The sequence below is a fragment of the Tympanuchus pallidicinctus genome, unplaced genomic scaffold, assembly GCF_026119805.1.
Source record: "Tympanuchus pallidicinctus isolate F22 unplaced genomic scaffold, pur_lepc_1.0 scaffold24, whole genome shotgun sequence".
Classification (NCBI taxonomy): Eukaryota; Metazoa; Chordata; class Aves; order Galliformes; family Phasianidae; genus Tympanuchus; species Tympanuchus pallidicinctus.
In genome coordinates, this window is record NW_026294741.1 from 9,251,353 (window position 1) to 9,266,829 (window position 15,477).

At 61.0% G+C, this 15,477-nt stretch overlaps 4 protein-coding genes across 6 annotated transcripts in view; 3 read left to right on the top strand and 1 right to left on the bottom strand.

Annotated features, from left to right (window-relative positions):
* The first annotated feature begins 2,778 nt into the window (after positions 1 to 2,778).
* Positions 2,779 to 3,968, top strand: LOC128083531 (claudin-3-like). Its single transcript, XM_052688886.1, has one exon. It carries the CDS (start codon positions 2,885 to 2,887, stop codon positions 3,527 to 3,529), a length of 645 nt encoding a protein of 214 aa, XP_052544846.1. The 5' UTR covers positions 2,779 to 2,884; the 3' UTR covers positions 3,530 to 3,968.
* A 496-nt stretch (positions 3,969 to 4,464) lies between these two features.
* On the top strand, positions 4,465 to 7,872 carry ABHD11 (abhydrolase domain containing 11). Of its 3 annotated transcripts, XM_052688883.1 has the most exons (7): positions 4,465 to 4,568; positions 5,269 to 5,494; positions 5,746 to 5,881; positions 5,994 to 6,167; positions 6,556 to 6,726; positions 6,948 to 7,129; positions 7,414 to 7,872. In XM_052688883.1, exons 2-7 carry the CDS (start codon positions 5,424 to 5,426, stop codon positions 7,550 to 7,552), a joined length of 873 nt encoding a protein of 290 aa, XP_052544843.1. In that variant the 5' UTR covers positions 4,465 to 4,568; positions 5,269 to 5,423; the 3' UTR covers positions 7,553 to 7,872. The 3 variants fall into 3 exon arrangements, with proteins under 3 accessions (XP_052544843.1, XP_052544844.1, XP_052544845.1); XM_052688884.1 differs by lacking the exon at positions 6,556 to 6,726; XM_052688885.1 differs by lacking the exon at positions 5,994 to 6,167.
* Positions 7,873 to 8,521: 649 nt separating this feature from the next.
* Positions 8,522 to 12,585, bottom strand: LOC128083529 (caspase-1-like). The gene is made up of 9 exons (XM_052688881.1): positions 12,485 to 12,585; positions 11,948 to 12,220; positions 11,526 to 11,650; positions 11,108 to 11,284; positions 10,690 to 10,921; positions 10,426 to 10,578; positions 9,703 to 9,812; positions 9,260 to 9,365; positions 8,522 to 8,807 (listed from the first exon to the last, which is right to left on the bottom strand). The coding sequence occupies exons 1-8, from the start codon at positions 12,489 to 12,491 to the stop codon at positions 9,273 to 9,275; spliced, it is 1,170 nt and encodes a 389-aa protein (XP_052544841.1). The 5' UTR covers positions 12,492 to 12,585; the 3' UTR covers positions 8,522 to 8,807; positions 9,260 to 9,272.
* A 1,440-nt stretch (positions 12,586 to 14,025) lies between these two features.
* Positions 14,026 to 15,477, top strand: part of MTMR4 (myotubularin related protein 4) — a 41,779-nt gene continuing 40,327 nt past the window's right edge. Inside the window, exon 1 of the mRNA XM_052688721.1 lies at positions 14,026 to 14,200. Coding sequence (XP_052544681.1) covers positions 14,026 to 14,200 — 175 coding nt within the window. The remainder of the gene's footprint in view (positions 14,201 to 15,477) is intronic.

Below are 15,477 nucleotides of genomic sequence, written 5' to 3' on the forward strand. Positions count from 1 at the left end.
GAGCGGGACGCGGCCCCGCGGTGCCCGGGGCGGTTTCTGCTGGTGCTGCTGTGCCGTCACCCCCCCCGGGGCAGCCGGCCCTCCGAACAGCACGTGTGGATGGGGATCGGGATGGAGATGGGATGAGGATGGGAATAGGGATGGGATGGGGATGGGGTCACCCACAGTGGTTGTCGCCATGCAGGTGCTCATGGAAAAGAGCCACCAGCACTGCAAAGCTCACACACCCCTTGGGTCTGACCTTCACGTCATGACCCATCCCCACGTCATCGTGTGGCCCCTCTGGTCCCCATCGCTGGGAGTGATGCTCCCCATCCCTTCCGAGCTGCAATGGAACAGCTTCACCAAGGGGCACTGGGGACCCCCACAGGCCTGCCGCCCCCGTGGCTGTTTTGGGTAAACACCATCAGGCTGCGTTCCTCACCACAGGAATGCATCCCGAAGCGTGCGGCAGCCGGCACCCCGAAACCCCGGTGATTTGCCCCTTCCTCTGCTGTGAGTCAGGCAGCTGCTGCTGCCCCAGGCCGGCGGCACAGTGCAAACAGCCTGTACTTTGGGCAATTTGGGATGATGGGGTGAGGAGGCGGCGCGGCGCGTGGGGGCTGATTGCAGGGCAGCCGTCACCTCGCTCCCGTGCCCCTGCCCCACAGCACTACTTGGGACATCCCCCGCCCCAGGTCCTTCCCCTGCCCCTCTGTGTGTGTGTGCACCTGTCTGTGTGTGCTTTCATTACCCTTCTGTCTGTGCTGCCATATGTGTGAACCTGTGTCTGCTCTCAGGTGTACCGGTGAGTGCGTCTGCTCGTGCACATTCCCCCACGGCTACCCTCCTATGTGTGTGCCAAGTGTGCACGCAGCCATGTGTCTGTGCATCTGCTGCGCCTGTCCGTCTGTCCGTGTGTACCTCCCCGTGTGTATGTGCACCTGTGCCTTTCTCTTTGTCTGACTGTGTCTCTGTGCACTTCTGTGTGCCTCTGAGCACCTGCGCGCGATGGTCTGCGCATGTGTGCACCTGTGCACCTGTGCCTTTCCCTGTCTGTCTGTCTGCTCAGCTGTGTCTGTGCATCCCAGCCAGCAGGGGGGGTGTATTTGGGTACGTGTGCAGTGTCTGCTGTGCACCCAGTGCCTGTGCACCCCGAAGTTTGCTCTGCCTCAGCTCCATCCTCGGGATGGTTGGGCTCACCCCCCAGCAGCACCTCACTTGGTGTGAGACCCTGGGGTTCTGCTTGCACAGGGACCCCACGGGACACCCATGTGCCCACCAACCCCATGGGGTGCCATGGGATGGCGGGATGCCACAGAGAGCCGGGGCCGGGCGTGGGGTGCTGCAGTGCAATGCGGTGCTGGGTGCACCCAGACCAAGAGTTGGACGTGCTGTGGGGCAGCAGGAGCTGATCCAGCAGAGTGGGGGTGTCGGGGTGCTGCAAGGCGTGGTTGAGTGGGGCCTCCCTCCAATGAGGGGCTGAGCAGGGGGGCCTCCAGCCATGCTCTAGTGTAGTTAATGAGTTGTAGGGGAGCCCTCAGCAGTGGCTGGGAACAGGCTGGAGCATGCCTGCAGGCAGCCATCCACCAAGAGCAGGGGGCAAATGCATTCCTGGGGTGGGGGCTGAAATACCTGCAGCACTCTGGCCGTGCAGAGCTGGGGGGGATGGCTGCACACAGCAGCACCCTGCTCATTCAGGGGGCTCGCTGGGGGGACGCTGCCCCCCTGGATGGGATCACTCACAGGGTCAGCTCACACACGCCTTGTTTTTCCTTCTCCAGCTGCCACTGAGCCAGGCGGACAGGGTGACACTGCGGGAGCATTACGTGCTCCGTCTGCTTCCTTCAAGGACAAAATATTTGAGCACGATGAGTAAAAGACATTTATCACCTGGTCGGGGATTCCCGTAGACACACCCAGCACTGCATGTCCCACAGGAGGGAACGGGGCGGGAGGAGGGGGGGCGGGAAGAATGGGACAGGAGGAGAAGGGAGGGGACAGGAGGGGACCGGTGGGTGTGGGTGCGCTGGGGGCTGTGTGGGGCAGGGGGCTGCGCGGGGCCAGCAGCACAGAGCACGTTGTGGCGAGGTGAAGGGGCTGCACTTTGCACGGTGATGCAAAGGTGCCCGAGTGCTCCCTGCTCTCGCTGAGCCACGGTGAGATAAGGAGCAATCTGCATGCAGATAAAAATACCGACAAGGCCGTAATCTTAAATAAACTGCCTTTCTTTTGGACACCATGTTAAACGTGAGATCTGATAAAGCACTCCAGAAATACAACAGGCTGTGACCTACAGCATCCCTGCTGGAGAGGCCACGCTGCGAGGCTTTGGGCTCCCACCCAGCCGCGCCGTTCTGCGCTGTGCCATGTTGCTCTGGTGGGGGGTTCAGCCCTCGTCCCTGGCCGCCTCCAGCACTACCAGTGTGAAGCCGAGGGGTTCTCAGCTCTCGCTGCTGCCTTTGGGGAAGGCTGGAGGGGGTCAGCGGTGGCCGTGGGCCGTGGTGCAGGTGGGCAGCAGGGCACACAGCAAGCCAAGAGATGGGCAGCCCTCCATCTCATCGGGTTGTGACGATGGCACCCATCCCATCCCACGCCCCGAAACCAGGCCTGTGCTGCAGTGGCCATCTCAGGTGGCTCTCCCCCTCCCTCCGCTACGCCATCTCCGCAAACAAAGGGGAGGGTGTGGGACACGGCAACGGAGCCAGTGGAGAGGAGCGTCCGGAGGAGAAACCCCACCCCGGGCGGGCGCTGAGCGAGTGCAGCCCGGCCCCGGCCCCGCCAGCCCTTATAAGCACAGGTGCACCCAGGTGTAAGCCGATCCCCACGGCTGCAGCAGCGAGCGGAGCACAGGGTGGTTTCGGTCAGCGGGTTCCTCTCTGCCATCGCCTGGGAGCCGGACACCATGTCTATGGGGCTGGAGATCGGAGGGTTGACCCTGTCGGTGCTGGGCTGGCTGTGCAGCATCATCTGCTGCGCGCTGCCCATGTGGAAGGTGACGGCCTTCATCGGCAACAACATCGTGACGGCGCAGATCATCTGGGAAGGGCTGTGGATGAACTGCGTGGTGCAGAGCACGGGGCAGATGCAGTGCAAGGTGTACGACTCCATGCTGGCCCTGCCGCAGGACCTGCAGGCCGCCCGCGCGCTGCTGGTGGTGGCCATCGTGCTGGCCGTGCTGGGCCTGATGGTGGCCATCGTGGGCGCCCAGTGCACGCGCTGCGTGGAGGACGAGACCACCAAGGCCAAGATCACCATCGTCTCCGGCGTCATCTTCCTGCTCTCCGGCATCATAACCCTCATCCCCGTCTCCTGGTCGGCCAACGCCATCATCCGGGATTTCTACAACCCGCTGGTGCTCGACGCTCAGAAGCGGGAGCTGGGCTCGTCACTTTATGTGGGCTGGGCGGCCTCCGCGCTGCAGCTCTTCGGGGGGGCCCTGCTCTGCTGCTCCTGCCCCCCAAAAGACGACAGGTACACGACCAGCAAGGTGGCTTACTCCGCCCCGCGCTCCGCCGTTACCAGCTACGACAAGAGGAACTATGTGTGAGCCCCTGCATCCCCCCAGCCCAGCCCTACGGGGGGCTCGGCAGCTCCTGCACCCACTTCCAGCCCCACCGCCGGAACCGGCACCGTCGGGGATCCTCCGCCCCGCAGGCCGGGGAGAGAGCTCCCCCCCCGAGGGTGCCCGGCCCCGGTGGGAGCAGGCAGGGGAATGATGGGGGGGGCGATGGGATCGGTGCCGGGGTCAGGGCCGGGCAGTGCGAGCGGGAGCCGGGCGGGCGGCTGTGTCAATACCGACGGTTTCATGTAAACAGAGCCGGTTTCGGGTTGCCAGGAGAGCTGTGTGCAGCAGCGCCAGGAGGAAGCTCCGTGTCCCCCCGCCCTGCTCTGCCGGCCCCCCCCCGCCGCCAGCCGGGCACCTTCTGTCCCTGTTACGCGTGGTCTGTACAAGTTACATTTGTCAATAAACGAGTCCTGTTTTGGTATCCATGTGTCCTTGGGCCCCTCGACAGGATGGGGGGGAACAGAAGGGTGAGAGCCATCTGGGGAGGGAATGGCTTCGGCCCCGCAGGAAGGCAGCGTGGGGCAGATTAGCATCGTGTGCAAGGACAACGCCAGCCCTGGAACCTCAATGGGAACGTGCTGCAGTGGAGAGGACCCCTCTGTCACCCCCAAACGGGGCCATGAGCACAGAGCTGTCCCCATGCAAGGAGCAGAGTCGCACCGGGGCTGACCCCAATGACACCGGATTGGGGATGGGCATCTCCACACCTTTCCCACCAGGCTCTGGCCCCTCTCGGCTCCTTCCCCGTCTGCCCCTCTCCCAGCGGGGGGCTGCGGGCCGCAGGATCCCAGCCGCTGCCCAGCTGACGTCCCACCATCGGCACTCCCTGCCGCTCGGTACAAAGTCTGGCACTCTGGCGGCGAAGACCGGCTCTTTCCCCCCCGTAAAAGCAGGGGCGAGGCCGCATTGCACAACGCCCGCACCGCCCGTTCCCGGTCCGGCAGCACGGTGCAGCTCCGCCCGGCTTTGGACGGCCCCCGCCTTCCCCGCCAGGCTCCAGCGAGCACGGACAAAGCCGCAGGTGCATCGCCGCCTCCCCCTCTCCCCTTCTCCGGCCCCTGAGGCCGTCTCGCAGCCGCTGTCAGAAAATCGCAGCCGAGAGGCAGGGCTGAGCAGCTGCTTCGGCCGCTCCCCGCTCGACGGCCCCGCAGGCGGCTCACGCTGGCGGTCCGCCGGGGGAGGGGGCGGCTCAGGTTCCCCCCGGCCCTGCACACATGGCCGCCCCGATAAGGATCAGCCGGAGCGGAGCAGCCCTACTGGGGCCGGCCTGGGGCTCCCGGGGACGCGGGCCCTGCCCTGGCCCTGGGCCACACGCAGGCGGGTGGTGACCTTGCTGCCAGCGGAGCACAAGGAGACCATTGAGGGCTGCCCTCCCCCCGCTCCTCTCGGTGTCGGTTCCCTGGCGGAGGTGGCGGCACACGGAGCGCAGTGCCCGCAGCACCGCGTGCCGGCCGGGGGCTGTGGGATGAGGACGTCGGGGTTCCTCAGAAGGAGCCGGGGGGCGCTGTCCCTGTGCCTGGCGGTGCTCTGGGTGCCCCGCAGTCGCTGCCCGCTCCCCGTGCCCGGTGCCGGGGTATGGGCGCACAGCCACGGCGCTGCAGCCTTCACGTGGCATCAGAGCCGGTCCGGGATTTGGGGTGAGCTCGAGCGCAGTGCGGTACTGTGCGGGGACGGGCGGTGGCAGCACGGCACACTAAGGCCCGCGCGCCGTTCCGTCCCAGGTCTCCCGGCTTGCAGCCCGTGTCGCTGAGTCACGGTGCCGCCTGCAGTCCGCCCAAGAGCCTCCCGCCGCCAGGAGGCGCACGCGGCTACCAGCGGGGCGTGGTCGCTTCCCATTACGTCACTGCCGCGCGCCGCTCGCCCGCCCGCCGCCATCATGCTCCGTCGTCTGCCCCTGGGCTCGCCCCGCGGCCCCCGCCCGCCTCTCGCAGCCCGTTCCGCCATAACGTAAGGGCCCGTCCGCGCTAGGGGCGGGGGCAGGAGGGGTGGTGGTCTCGCGAGGAGGGGCTGTGCTTTACCCGCCCCCCAACTTCGGCTCTAACCCCGCCCCCTTCCGTGGGCCCCCCCGCCTCAGGGCCTGGGCTCTTCTCCGCCCGGTCGCGTAGCCCCGCCCCCAGCCCGCTCCTGCTGATCCGTGGCCCCGCCCCCTCGGCGTAGCCCCGCCCCTCGCTGCTCCCAGCCCCGCCCTCTCCCCGCAGGGCTGTGCCGTTGGCCCACGCCGAGGTTGGAGTCCGAGGCACGCGCCCGCCCCTGGTGCTGCTCCACGGCATCTTCGGCAACCACGGCAACTTCCATACTGTGGCCAAGACACTGGTGCGGCGTGTTGGCGGCCAGGTGAGGCCACGGGGGACAGCTGCAGAGCCCCAGCTTCACAGGCAGTCCCACAGGTCTGGGGACCACGAGCAGTGCCCGGCCCCAGCTGATGCAGTACCCCTTGGCTGGGCAGGTGCTCACAGTGGACGCACGAAACCATGGCAGCAGCCCCCACAGCCCGCTGATGACGTACGAGGCGATGAGTTTGGACGTGCAGCACCTCCTGACCCAGCTGGGCATCCACAAGTGCATCCTCGTGGGACACAGCATGGGTGGCAAGACGGCCATGGTGCTGGCCTTGCAGCGGGTGGGTGTTTGGGGGTCCTGGTGATGGGACGGGGCTTGGTGAGTGTTGGAGGTGGTGCTGAGAAGGGCAGTGCTGATGTGGCCATGAGCCCACGGTGAGCGGCTATCCCCAGCACTGCCCTGCTCAGAGCTGTGAGCTGGGCTGCAGGGCTCTGCTCTCAGCCCACCATGCTGGCATCAGTTGCACAGGAGCTCAGACGTCTCATGTACGGAGGTGCAGGGAAGTAAGACTTCAGGGAAAGGTTTGTGGAGCTATCTGCTGGGGCAGCAGGGAGCTAAAAGCCTTCAGAGAGCCTTGCTGGGAGCAGAGCACTGTGCCTGGCCTCACTGTTCAGAGCAAGGCTGGGAGATCTCAGCTCTCATTTGGTCTTCTCTGCCTGTGTCCCCAGCCAGACTTGGTGGAGCGCCTTATCTCCGTAGACATCAGTCCTACCTCAACCACACTTATCTCCGAGTTCCCTGCTTACATCTCTGCCATGAAGTCAGTGAACATCCCGGCTGGTCTATCCCGCTCTGCTGCCCGCCAGCTGGCTGACAGTCAGCTGAGTTCCGTGGTCCAGGTGGGAAATCCCTATCCTAGAAGGGGCTTCTGCCCCTAGCCTGTTCCTGGGACCCTGATTCCTGCCAGCTCAATGCTGATCTGGGCAGCTGGGTCACAAAGGCTGCAGGAGAACTGGGGAACATGGCATGCATGAGCTGTGAGATGGGTAGGACATCCCAAGGGTTCATTGCTCTCACTGAAGTGTGTGTGATCCACTGGCACATTCCCCTTTTGTGGCAGGACCCTCAGCTGAGACAGTTTCTTCTCACCAACCTGGTGGAGGTGGAGGGCCGCTACATCTGGAGAGTGAACCTGGATGCTATTTCCCATCACTTTGCAGATATCATGAGCTTCCCAGTCTTCCACAAGCCATATCCTGGCCCTGCATTGTTTTTGGGAGGATCCAAATCACCCTATATCAGGTGAGACTGAAGACAAGCTGTTCAAAGTCTGTGATCTGACTCCTTGCACTGTTCTGCAGATGTTGAGGCTGGGAGGGAAGGCCTTGGAGTGAGCTCTGTGCCTCCAGCAGGCAGTGACACCGATGTGCTGGAGAGTGAGGTGGAGCCTGAGGGCAGCCTCAGGCTTTCCTAGCAGTGACAAAGAGGATGTGGTCAGACCTGAGACTCTGCTTGCAGCAGGTGGAGGAAAGCATCTGGGTGGACCTCTGACCACGCTTCTGATGCTGTCTTCCCTTGTCCTGCAGCTCCAAAGACTACCCAGAGATCCAGCGCCTCTTCCCCAATGCAGATGTCCAGTTCATCGAAGGCGCAGGCCACATAGTCCATCAGGACAAGTTTGAAGAGTTCATCGCTGCTGTTCTCAGTTTCTTGCCATCGCCGTAGTCCTGGCCACCGGTGTTCCTGCAAGCACCACGTGGGACCCAGGGAGCTCTGGGCAGAGCAAGAAGAGCCCAGAGCAGCCGCCACCTTTGTGGTCTGAGGACATTTCCCATCCTGCTCGCAGAGGCCCAGCCCTCCTGCCACCTCCCAGAGACACAGGGTGGCACTGGCCAAGGACGTGGCCTGCATGCACCCAAGTGCTTTGGACGCAAGGAGGGGACAGGAGAGCCCTCTCTTTTTCCTACCACCTTTTCACCTGGTGGTGGAGCCGACAGTGGTTTGCAGCACTTGCAATAAACCTGCATCTGTGCCAAGGCAGAGAATGGTTTGGATGTGGCTGTGGACAAGGGGAGCACTGACAGGCTTACTGGAGGGGATGGTGGTGGGAGGTGTCAGTTGAGCTGTTAGATGCAGATTTAAGGATCTTTCATGGCTTCCAGAGGAAATCACTTCCCTCCACCACCTCCGAGGCAGCGGGAGGAAGCTGCCTCCTGAGAAAGGCCACGCCATGGGCTGCAGAAGGGAGCTGTGAGGAAGGAGCCATGAGAGCACACCCACCCTACTCTGCTTTGGGCTTGGGACCTGCATATGGAAGGGCTTTGCATTCACTTTCTCTCCATGTTCGACCCAAGGAGATGGGAACCTGGAGAGCACATGGACAGAAACTGGAGATAGGCAGGGACACCAGGGCATGAGGCAGCACTGCTGCAAGGACAAAGTGTAGCTCTCACACAGCTCTGGGTGAGGAGGGATGGAAGAGGCAGAAAACAGTGCAGGCTGTCCCACCAGCACAGGGAGCAGATGCACACCAAACAGAAGTGGATTCTCTAGGAGCCCAGCCACCCCCCACACTGGCTGCCCCCTCCTCCCTCAATTCTGGTTCATGACCTCCTGTCTGTTCACAGCTGTACCCAAGCAGCTGCTGCTGGCCACCAACCATCACCACAGGCTGGAGGCAGAGGAGAGGTGCTGTTATGTGTTCTAATGCTTTTATTAGTCAACAAGTTGAGTCAGAAACAGGGCAGAAGTGGCTCTCAGAGTGACAGATGGTATCTGCCACCAATGGGAAGATGCTTGCTTCACAGCCTTTGCTGGGGTGGTAAAGAGAGATGTGGTCCAGGTGTGCATGTAGTGTTCTATTGCTGAGTGTCTTTGCTGCTCCCTGGCAAGAATTTGGTCAGTTTGAGGTTGTTCAGATGCCTCAAAAGGGAGGAAGAAGAGAAGACTGAAGACTGTTTTGTTCTGGCTCTGTAGCTGCCTAGCAGAGGGAGCAAAAGAAGCTGGTTTAGAGATTTGCTGTTTCTGCAGAGCTGGTTTTGGCCTCTATTTTTTTCATTTCCTTTTCTGAAGTACATCTCTGCAGCACCACTGCATTCCCTGAGCTTGAGCTTTCTGCTTTGTTACTCCCAAATTCAAACACTTTCTCTGTCCATGTCTTTTTTTTTTTAACCCATTGAGAACATTAGAACAAAAAAAGCTCCTGAGACACAGGCTGCTGCAATGACTTCCTCAAGCACCCATCTTCTAGAGCCAGCAGGAGATGGGGAGTCAGGCTCCTGTATGCAGCACATAAGTCCTTGGGACATAAAGCCCGAGCTGTGAGCTCTGGAGCCAAGGTGTGATGGGGAATTGCTCCTGCCCACTGACAAAGTACCAGGTGTGGAGCACAAAGAAGAGGCTGTCGCAGAGTGGTGAAGTGGAAAAACTCACCTTGGGCAGGAGATCAGAGGCCTGGGAAGAGATAGAACTTCTTGAGCATTGTAGTCCTCTCTTGTGTTGGCAACTGCCGAGGAAAGTTTTCAAAGGAACGTTGGACCTGGAGTGAGAAAGAGAGAAAGAGAGCACAGGAAAATGAAAGCAATTCTCCTTCCAGCATGGCTGCAGTGCAGGGCATCAGGAGGCATCCCCAGGAAGGTGAGTTGGTGCAAAAGAAGCCATGGGCTGCACCAACCCAGCAGGCTGTCACAAGCCTGCCCCACGGCAGGACACTGACCCCCACAGAGAACCAAACCCGAGCATCTGGACCCTTTTAGGACACAGCCTGCTCCCCAAGTTTGCAGAATAAGGCCAGAGCCGTGAGTAGGCCCCTGTTCCTGCAGCAGCATCTCTGCCTGTTGGCATGGCTGTATTTGCATTTGACTGCAAAGCCTCACCTTTCTGAACATCTCCTGCAAGTCACTGTTAAAGGCATGGCTTCGAAACTGCTCCACCAGTCTCTGGATAAAAAGAGAACCTTTTTTGGGGCATCTCCAGGAGACAGTATCTGAGGAGACAGAAGATGCTAAGTGTCATTCCACTGGTGTTCCCCATGGCAGCAGCAATCAACACAGCGTGCTAGAGCAGGAGACTGGGACACCTTCTGAGATCTTTGTAGATGGCCCACCTGACCAACAGGACGAAGAATGGGAAAAGGACAGAGCTTTCCTGGAATGCTGGGTGTGATGTTTTCTCTGGTCTCCTTGCTCCCAGCCACGCTCCCAGTGCATGCATGTCTGCACGGCCTGGACCCATCTGTGACCTAGCCAAACTTTCCACAGGAGAAGACAGCTTTCCCAGCTAGCCACTACAGTGAGATAAATGGGCTGGAGAAGATGCACAGGCTGGAGCGAAGGCACAGAACTCTAGCCATGGTAGCACTCACCCAGAAAGGGATCTGGGCTTGGAGTGGCTGTGTATTCTGACACTGGGAGGATGCTGCACTGTGCAGAGGCTGCTGGAGCAATGCCTGAGCAATGTATGCCAGGCCACCAGATGGAGGGACCTTGTCAACCCACCCTGAGAAGGAGGTGTGGGAGAGACTGATGGGGTGGGGAATGGGAGTCCTGCCCCCCTTGCCTTCCTTCAGACAGGAGAACTCTCTCTGTGGAATTGCTTACCAGGTGTGGAGGAATATAAAGTGGCAAAATCACTCTCCAGGTGAGTTTCTCTGATTTTACGACCTTGCAGCTGTACAGACCTAAAGCCGTCCGAGGTGAAAGTGGGCATCTCAGGGTCGATGGAGTCACATACCATCACAGAACCTATGTTGTCTAGGAAGGCAGGGCCAGCCGTCAGTGATGGGGTGCCCCAAACCCAGCCTGTGCTCCAGGTGAGCCTGACTGGCTTGCTCACCTGGCAGGCACCCTGCAGCAGGGACTCACCTCCACGGCAGCACTGGATAATAACCACTTTGGGTTTGCCCACCAGTGCCTTGCAGTGCTTGTTGTTGAAATTCTCGTAGATGGTGCTGAAGGAGAGGATGTCTGTGGTCCCATTACTCTTGGTCCCGCAGATCCCAGTGCTGACTCCATGTGACATGAACACCAGGAAGGTGCTGTCAGAGGTGCAATGATCTTTGTGATCTGCAAAATTCTTCATGACTGTGATCATCTCCTGCGAAACACCATGAAAAAGGGGCATCAGCCACCTGCAACCAGCTGTGTGGAGATGCAGCTGTGAGCAGGAGCCATTGCCACTGGAGACAGAATTGTTCCTGTGGTTCCTGAGAGCCCTCACAGCCATGTCTGCCCTGAGCCCCCCACCTCCATTGCACACAAAGGTCTCTGCAACTTCCTTTACCTGGGAAGTTACTTCTTCATGGCACTCCACATTGTAGCCCAGCCCTTCTAGCAGCTTTGTCATCTCCTTCACGTCCACTTCAGCCCCGTCCCGCTTGCTCAAGTGCTCGAAATTGGTGTTGCAGATGAGCAAAGCCCTACGGGTTCGTTTTTCCCGTGGCAGGAATATGTCATAGATCTGTGATGAGAGAACAAGGTGATGCACATTTGTGAGTGGGTGCAGGAGGCTTCTCTAGGGAGGCAACTATAGCAGCAAAGGCCTACATATGCAGCACCCACATCTCCCCAGCCCTGGGGCATCTTCCCAAAGCTTCTGCGCTGCTCACTGACTGCAGAGGACCCTTGGCAGCCTTTGCCCCCTCTGACAGAGAGGCTGCTCCATGCTCCAGCCCTTCTCTCATCTCCTTCACCCACAGCACCTGATCTCCCTCTGCCTCCTTGAAGCGTTGGTATTCGCTCAGGGTCCACTGCAGGTTCTGGCTGCTAACGGGGGGGCCGGAGGAGCCCGCAGCGCTGGGGGCAGCCGGCGGTGCACCAGGAGGCTCTGCAAGCACAAAGGCCGTGGTTACACTGGAAAGGGTAAGAAGGGGCTTTCACAGTGCATGGGGGCAAGCAGAACCCGTCTCTGCCCCATAGTGGATTCCTACAGGGAGCAGCCACCTGAGAGCCCTGCTGTCACCACGTGGTGAGGGGTACCCACTGCCACAGCACAGTGACAGTGGGATTTCCTGACTGCCCCATGGTTTGGGCTTGGGCCAGCAGGCAGGGCCCCCTCCAGCATGCCACAGGAAGCACTGGAAGCACAAGCACGGCCAGGGTGGGTCGTGGCTCTGCCTCTCACCTGCACCAGCACTCAGTCCCAGCTGCTCCGCCAAGTTGCTGTCGTGCTTCCTGAGGCTGTCGATGAAGATGGCACTGGCCCTAGGGCCCTTCAGGCGTACGATGTCTATGAGGCTCCGGGCCTTGTCGGTTGTCACTGGGTTGGCCTCCTGCACCTCATCCACTTCTGCCTGGTTCAGCACCCTGTGGGCCAGCAGCTCATCCAGGAGATTGGAGATCACAGCCTTCCTCACGCGGCTCACAAAGTCGGCACGCGCTCTCAGCAGCTCCTGGTCTGTAGGGCAGCCGTGTCAGCATCCAGAGCTGCCCCACGTAGCTCCAGCCCTCCCACCACCCGTTCCTGCTGTTCCCTTTTCCACTTCCTCCCTTGGTGCTCCCCGCTCTCCCTATTGCCACAGAAAGTGCTGCAGGACACGGATCCCTTGCCCAGGACACGTGGTCCTTGCCATGTGCTGTGATGTGCGAGGCTCAGTGGGACCAGCAGGATCCAAGCAGCCCCCAGCCCACCCCCAGTGCCCCCACCATTGGCTGCACTCACCTGCCATCGACCCTCAGCCCCCGGCCCACCGAACGGCTCAGCGGCCTCTTCTTGTGGGAATAGAAAACGAAAGTAAATTTAAGCATTGCTTCCTGTTTCCGCCTTTGGCCTTTGTCACTGCCTGCCAGAGCCCAGCACAGCACAGTGAGCCCACAGAGCTGCAGCCCTGCACCATCACAGCCCCCATCACCTCTCCCTGGAGGTGCAGCACTACCAGGTGAGAGGAGTGATGCCACGCGGTGCTGCTGCTTACAGCTCCTGCACCAGGGAGCTTCTCAGCCGCAGGCTGACATCTGGACAACACGCTCAGACACATGGTCTCATTTCAGGATTTGGAAGCAGTGATCCCTGTGGGTCCCTCCCACTTCAGGATCATCCATCATGCTGCAGACCTGCTGTGGGCTGAGCCTGACCTGTCCCCTCTGGGTTCCTGGGGGAGCAGCAGCATCATCTGCCCAGGGCTCATCTGATGGGGGAAGGAGAAGCTGCGATGGGGAATCGAGATGCTAAGGGACACTGATCATAGGAAAGACTCCACCAACCCCATGTCCAACCCCAGCCCCCATGCCCACATAGTGCCACATCCCCACAGCTCTGAACGCCTTCAGGACGGTGACCCCCAGCCCCGTGCAGCTGCGCCACTGCAGCACTGCGTGTTGGAAATACCCAAATAATTCATCAGGACGGCGTCTCTGATAAAAGCAGATTTTATTCACGATTGCAACGGCGGGCATCCCGCAAGCAGGAGCACCCCTAAGGACACAGGGACAGCTTTTTGTGCCTCGTTTTCCCCTTTGCCTGTCCCCCTCCCCTGAGTGCTCCAGGTTCACAATCTTATCACAGTTTACATTTAGTTGCTGTGTTATCTGCTGTCAGCCAGCAGCCATCCTGCTGTTCCCAAGCCGTCTCAATGCTCTTCTTGTCCTATCGAGGTGGCGATTTCCTTCAAAGCCTTCATTAAACAAAGAGCGCCGTGAGGCAGAGGTGCTGCCAGGCCTTCCCATGTAACTGTTCAGGCACTTCCTCGGGCATGCCATCATTTGTGCTCTGCTTTCATCAACCTTGGGCGGGATATTCTCCCACCGTGGGTGGCAACATGCACACATACACACCTATATACCGAGCGTGCGTTGCTGGGGAAGGCTCGCCTACAGGATCAGTGATGCGAACTATCAGAGACCCCCCGGGTAAAGTAGAAAGACTCCCAAACAGAACTACGACACGACCATGAAATAACAAATCCCTATCCAATTCTAACGCAGAAACAACATTCGATTCCCACACGCTCTTTCGGAGCTGTTTTTCGTTACGTCCATCCCGCAGGAGCCCAGCACAGCCACGTCACAGCCTGAGCGCGGCCACCGAGCGGGGCGGGGGGGCGGGGCGGCGGGCTCGGAGCCCAACCCCCGCTCCCCGCGCGGCTGTCTGAGGCGCGGGTCTGCCCGCCCTCCGATTGGCTGTAGCGGGACGCGCTGTGATTTCTCATTGGGCGCCGCTCGCCGGGTCCCGCCCCGCGCCGCTGGCCGCGCCGGGGTCACGGGATGCTCTGTGGGCGCGTCCCCGCGGCCGGCGGCGCTGGGCGGGGACGCGTTCTCTCCGCTCATTGGTCGGCGTTGCCGGCGACGGCGGACGCCGATTGGCGGAGCCGCGCGGGTCGGTGGGGGCAGGGCGGGGAGCCGCACGCGGCAGAGGCGGGAGCGGCGCGCTCGGACTCAGGTGAGGCCCCGCCGACCCCCGCGCCCCTCCCCCGCCCCGCCGCCAGGCCCCGGGCCCGGCCCTGCCCGCCGCCCCGCCCCGCCGGCGCCGCCCGGGCCTTCCGCCGCGGGCCCGTCCTGCCGCCTGCTCGGTCCCGCAGTACCGCGTGGGCGCCGCGGCGCGGCCCGAGGAGCGCGGCATTGCACGGGTCGGAATTGGAGATGCCGCGATCTCCGGGGCCGATGGGGGATGGGGGAGGAGAGGGGAGGAGAGTAGGGGAGGGAGGGACGGAGGAACGGAGGGCTGCCGGTCCGCCCCGGGGAAGGGAGGCGAGCGGGAGGAAATTGCACGCTGTGCGCCTGGCAGCCCCGTGCGCCCGCAGCGGTCCGTTGGTTCCATCGGTCCGTTCCAGGTCCTGCATGGGCTGGGTGCCCACAGCTCGGGCTGCCCAGAATCCATCTGTGGCCTGGAGCACCTCCAGGGATGGGCACAGAGCTCTGGGCAGCAGCGCAGCGCCTCGCTGCCCTCTGGGTGAAGAATTTCCCCTGAGTTTCCTCTTTTAGTTTAAAGCCATTCCCCCTCATCCTGTCATTGTCGGATGTGTAAAAATTCCAGTCCTTGAGGGCTCTCCCTGTTGCCCTCTCTTCTGCAGGCAGAGCCCCCTCAGCCTCCCTGCACCGCAGAGGTGCTCCGTCCTCTGAGCATCCTCCTGGATATCAGGCATGTCCCAGGGAACTCATAATGTGTTTGTAGTCACCAAAGTTCTGCACCTTTCTCTTCCTTGCTGTCCCTCCTTCCAGCTTCACTTCCCCTTGGTTTTCTGTTTCATAGAATCACAGAACTGTAGGGGCTGGAAGGGACTTTCGGAGATCCCTCATCCAGCCCCCCCCCAGTGCAGTTCCCTGCAGCAGGGGCACAGGGAAGCATCCAGGTGGGTTTTAAATACCTGCAGGGAAGGAGATCCTTCCCCACCTCTCTGGGCTCCCTGTTCTGAGGTCTAGAACCCTCACAGCAAAGTTTTCCCTCGCGTTCATGTTTGTTGGAGAGTTTTGGGGCTGGGATGTGTCTCTGATTGTGCCTCCCACATATCACAGCACACAGGAAAACACCGAGGTGTAGGACCGGATCAGAGTCCTTTTTGGACAATAATGAATGGAGAGAAGAGCTGATTAGAGGATTACTTTACTCTTAATAAATTAACGTAACAGACCAATTGCTGCCTGTAACCCTGCTGGCTCCTCAGGCCGGTGCCGGTGCCGCTCCACGCGGGCTGGGATCACAGCTCCTCACTGCTGTCC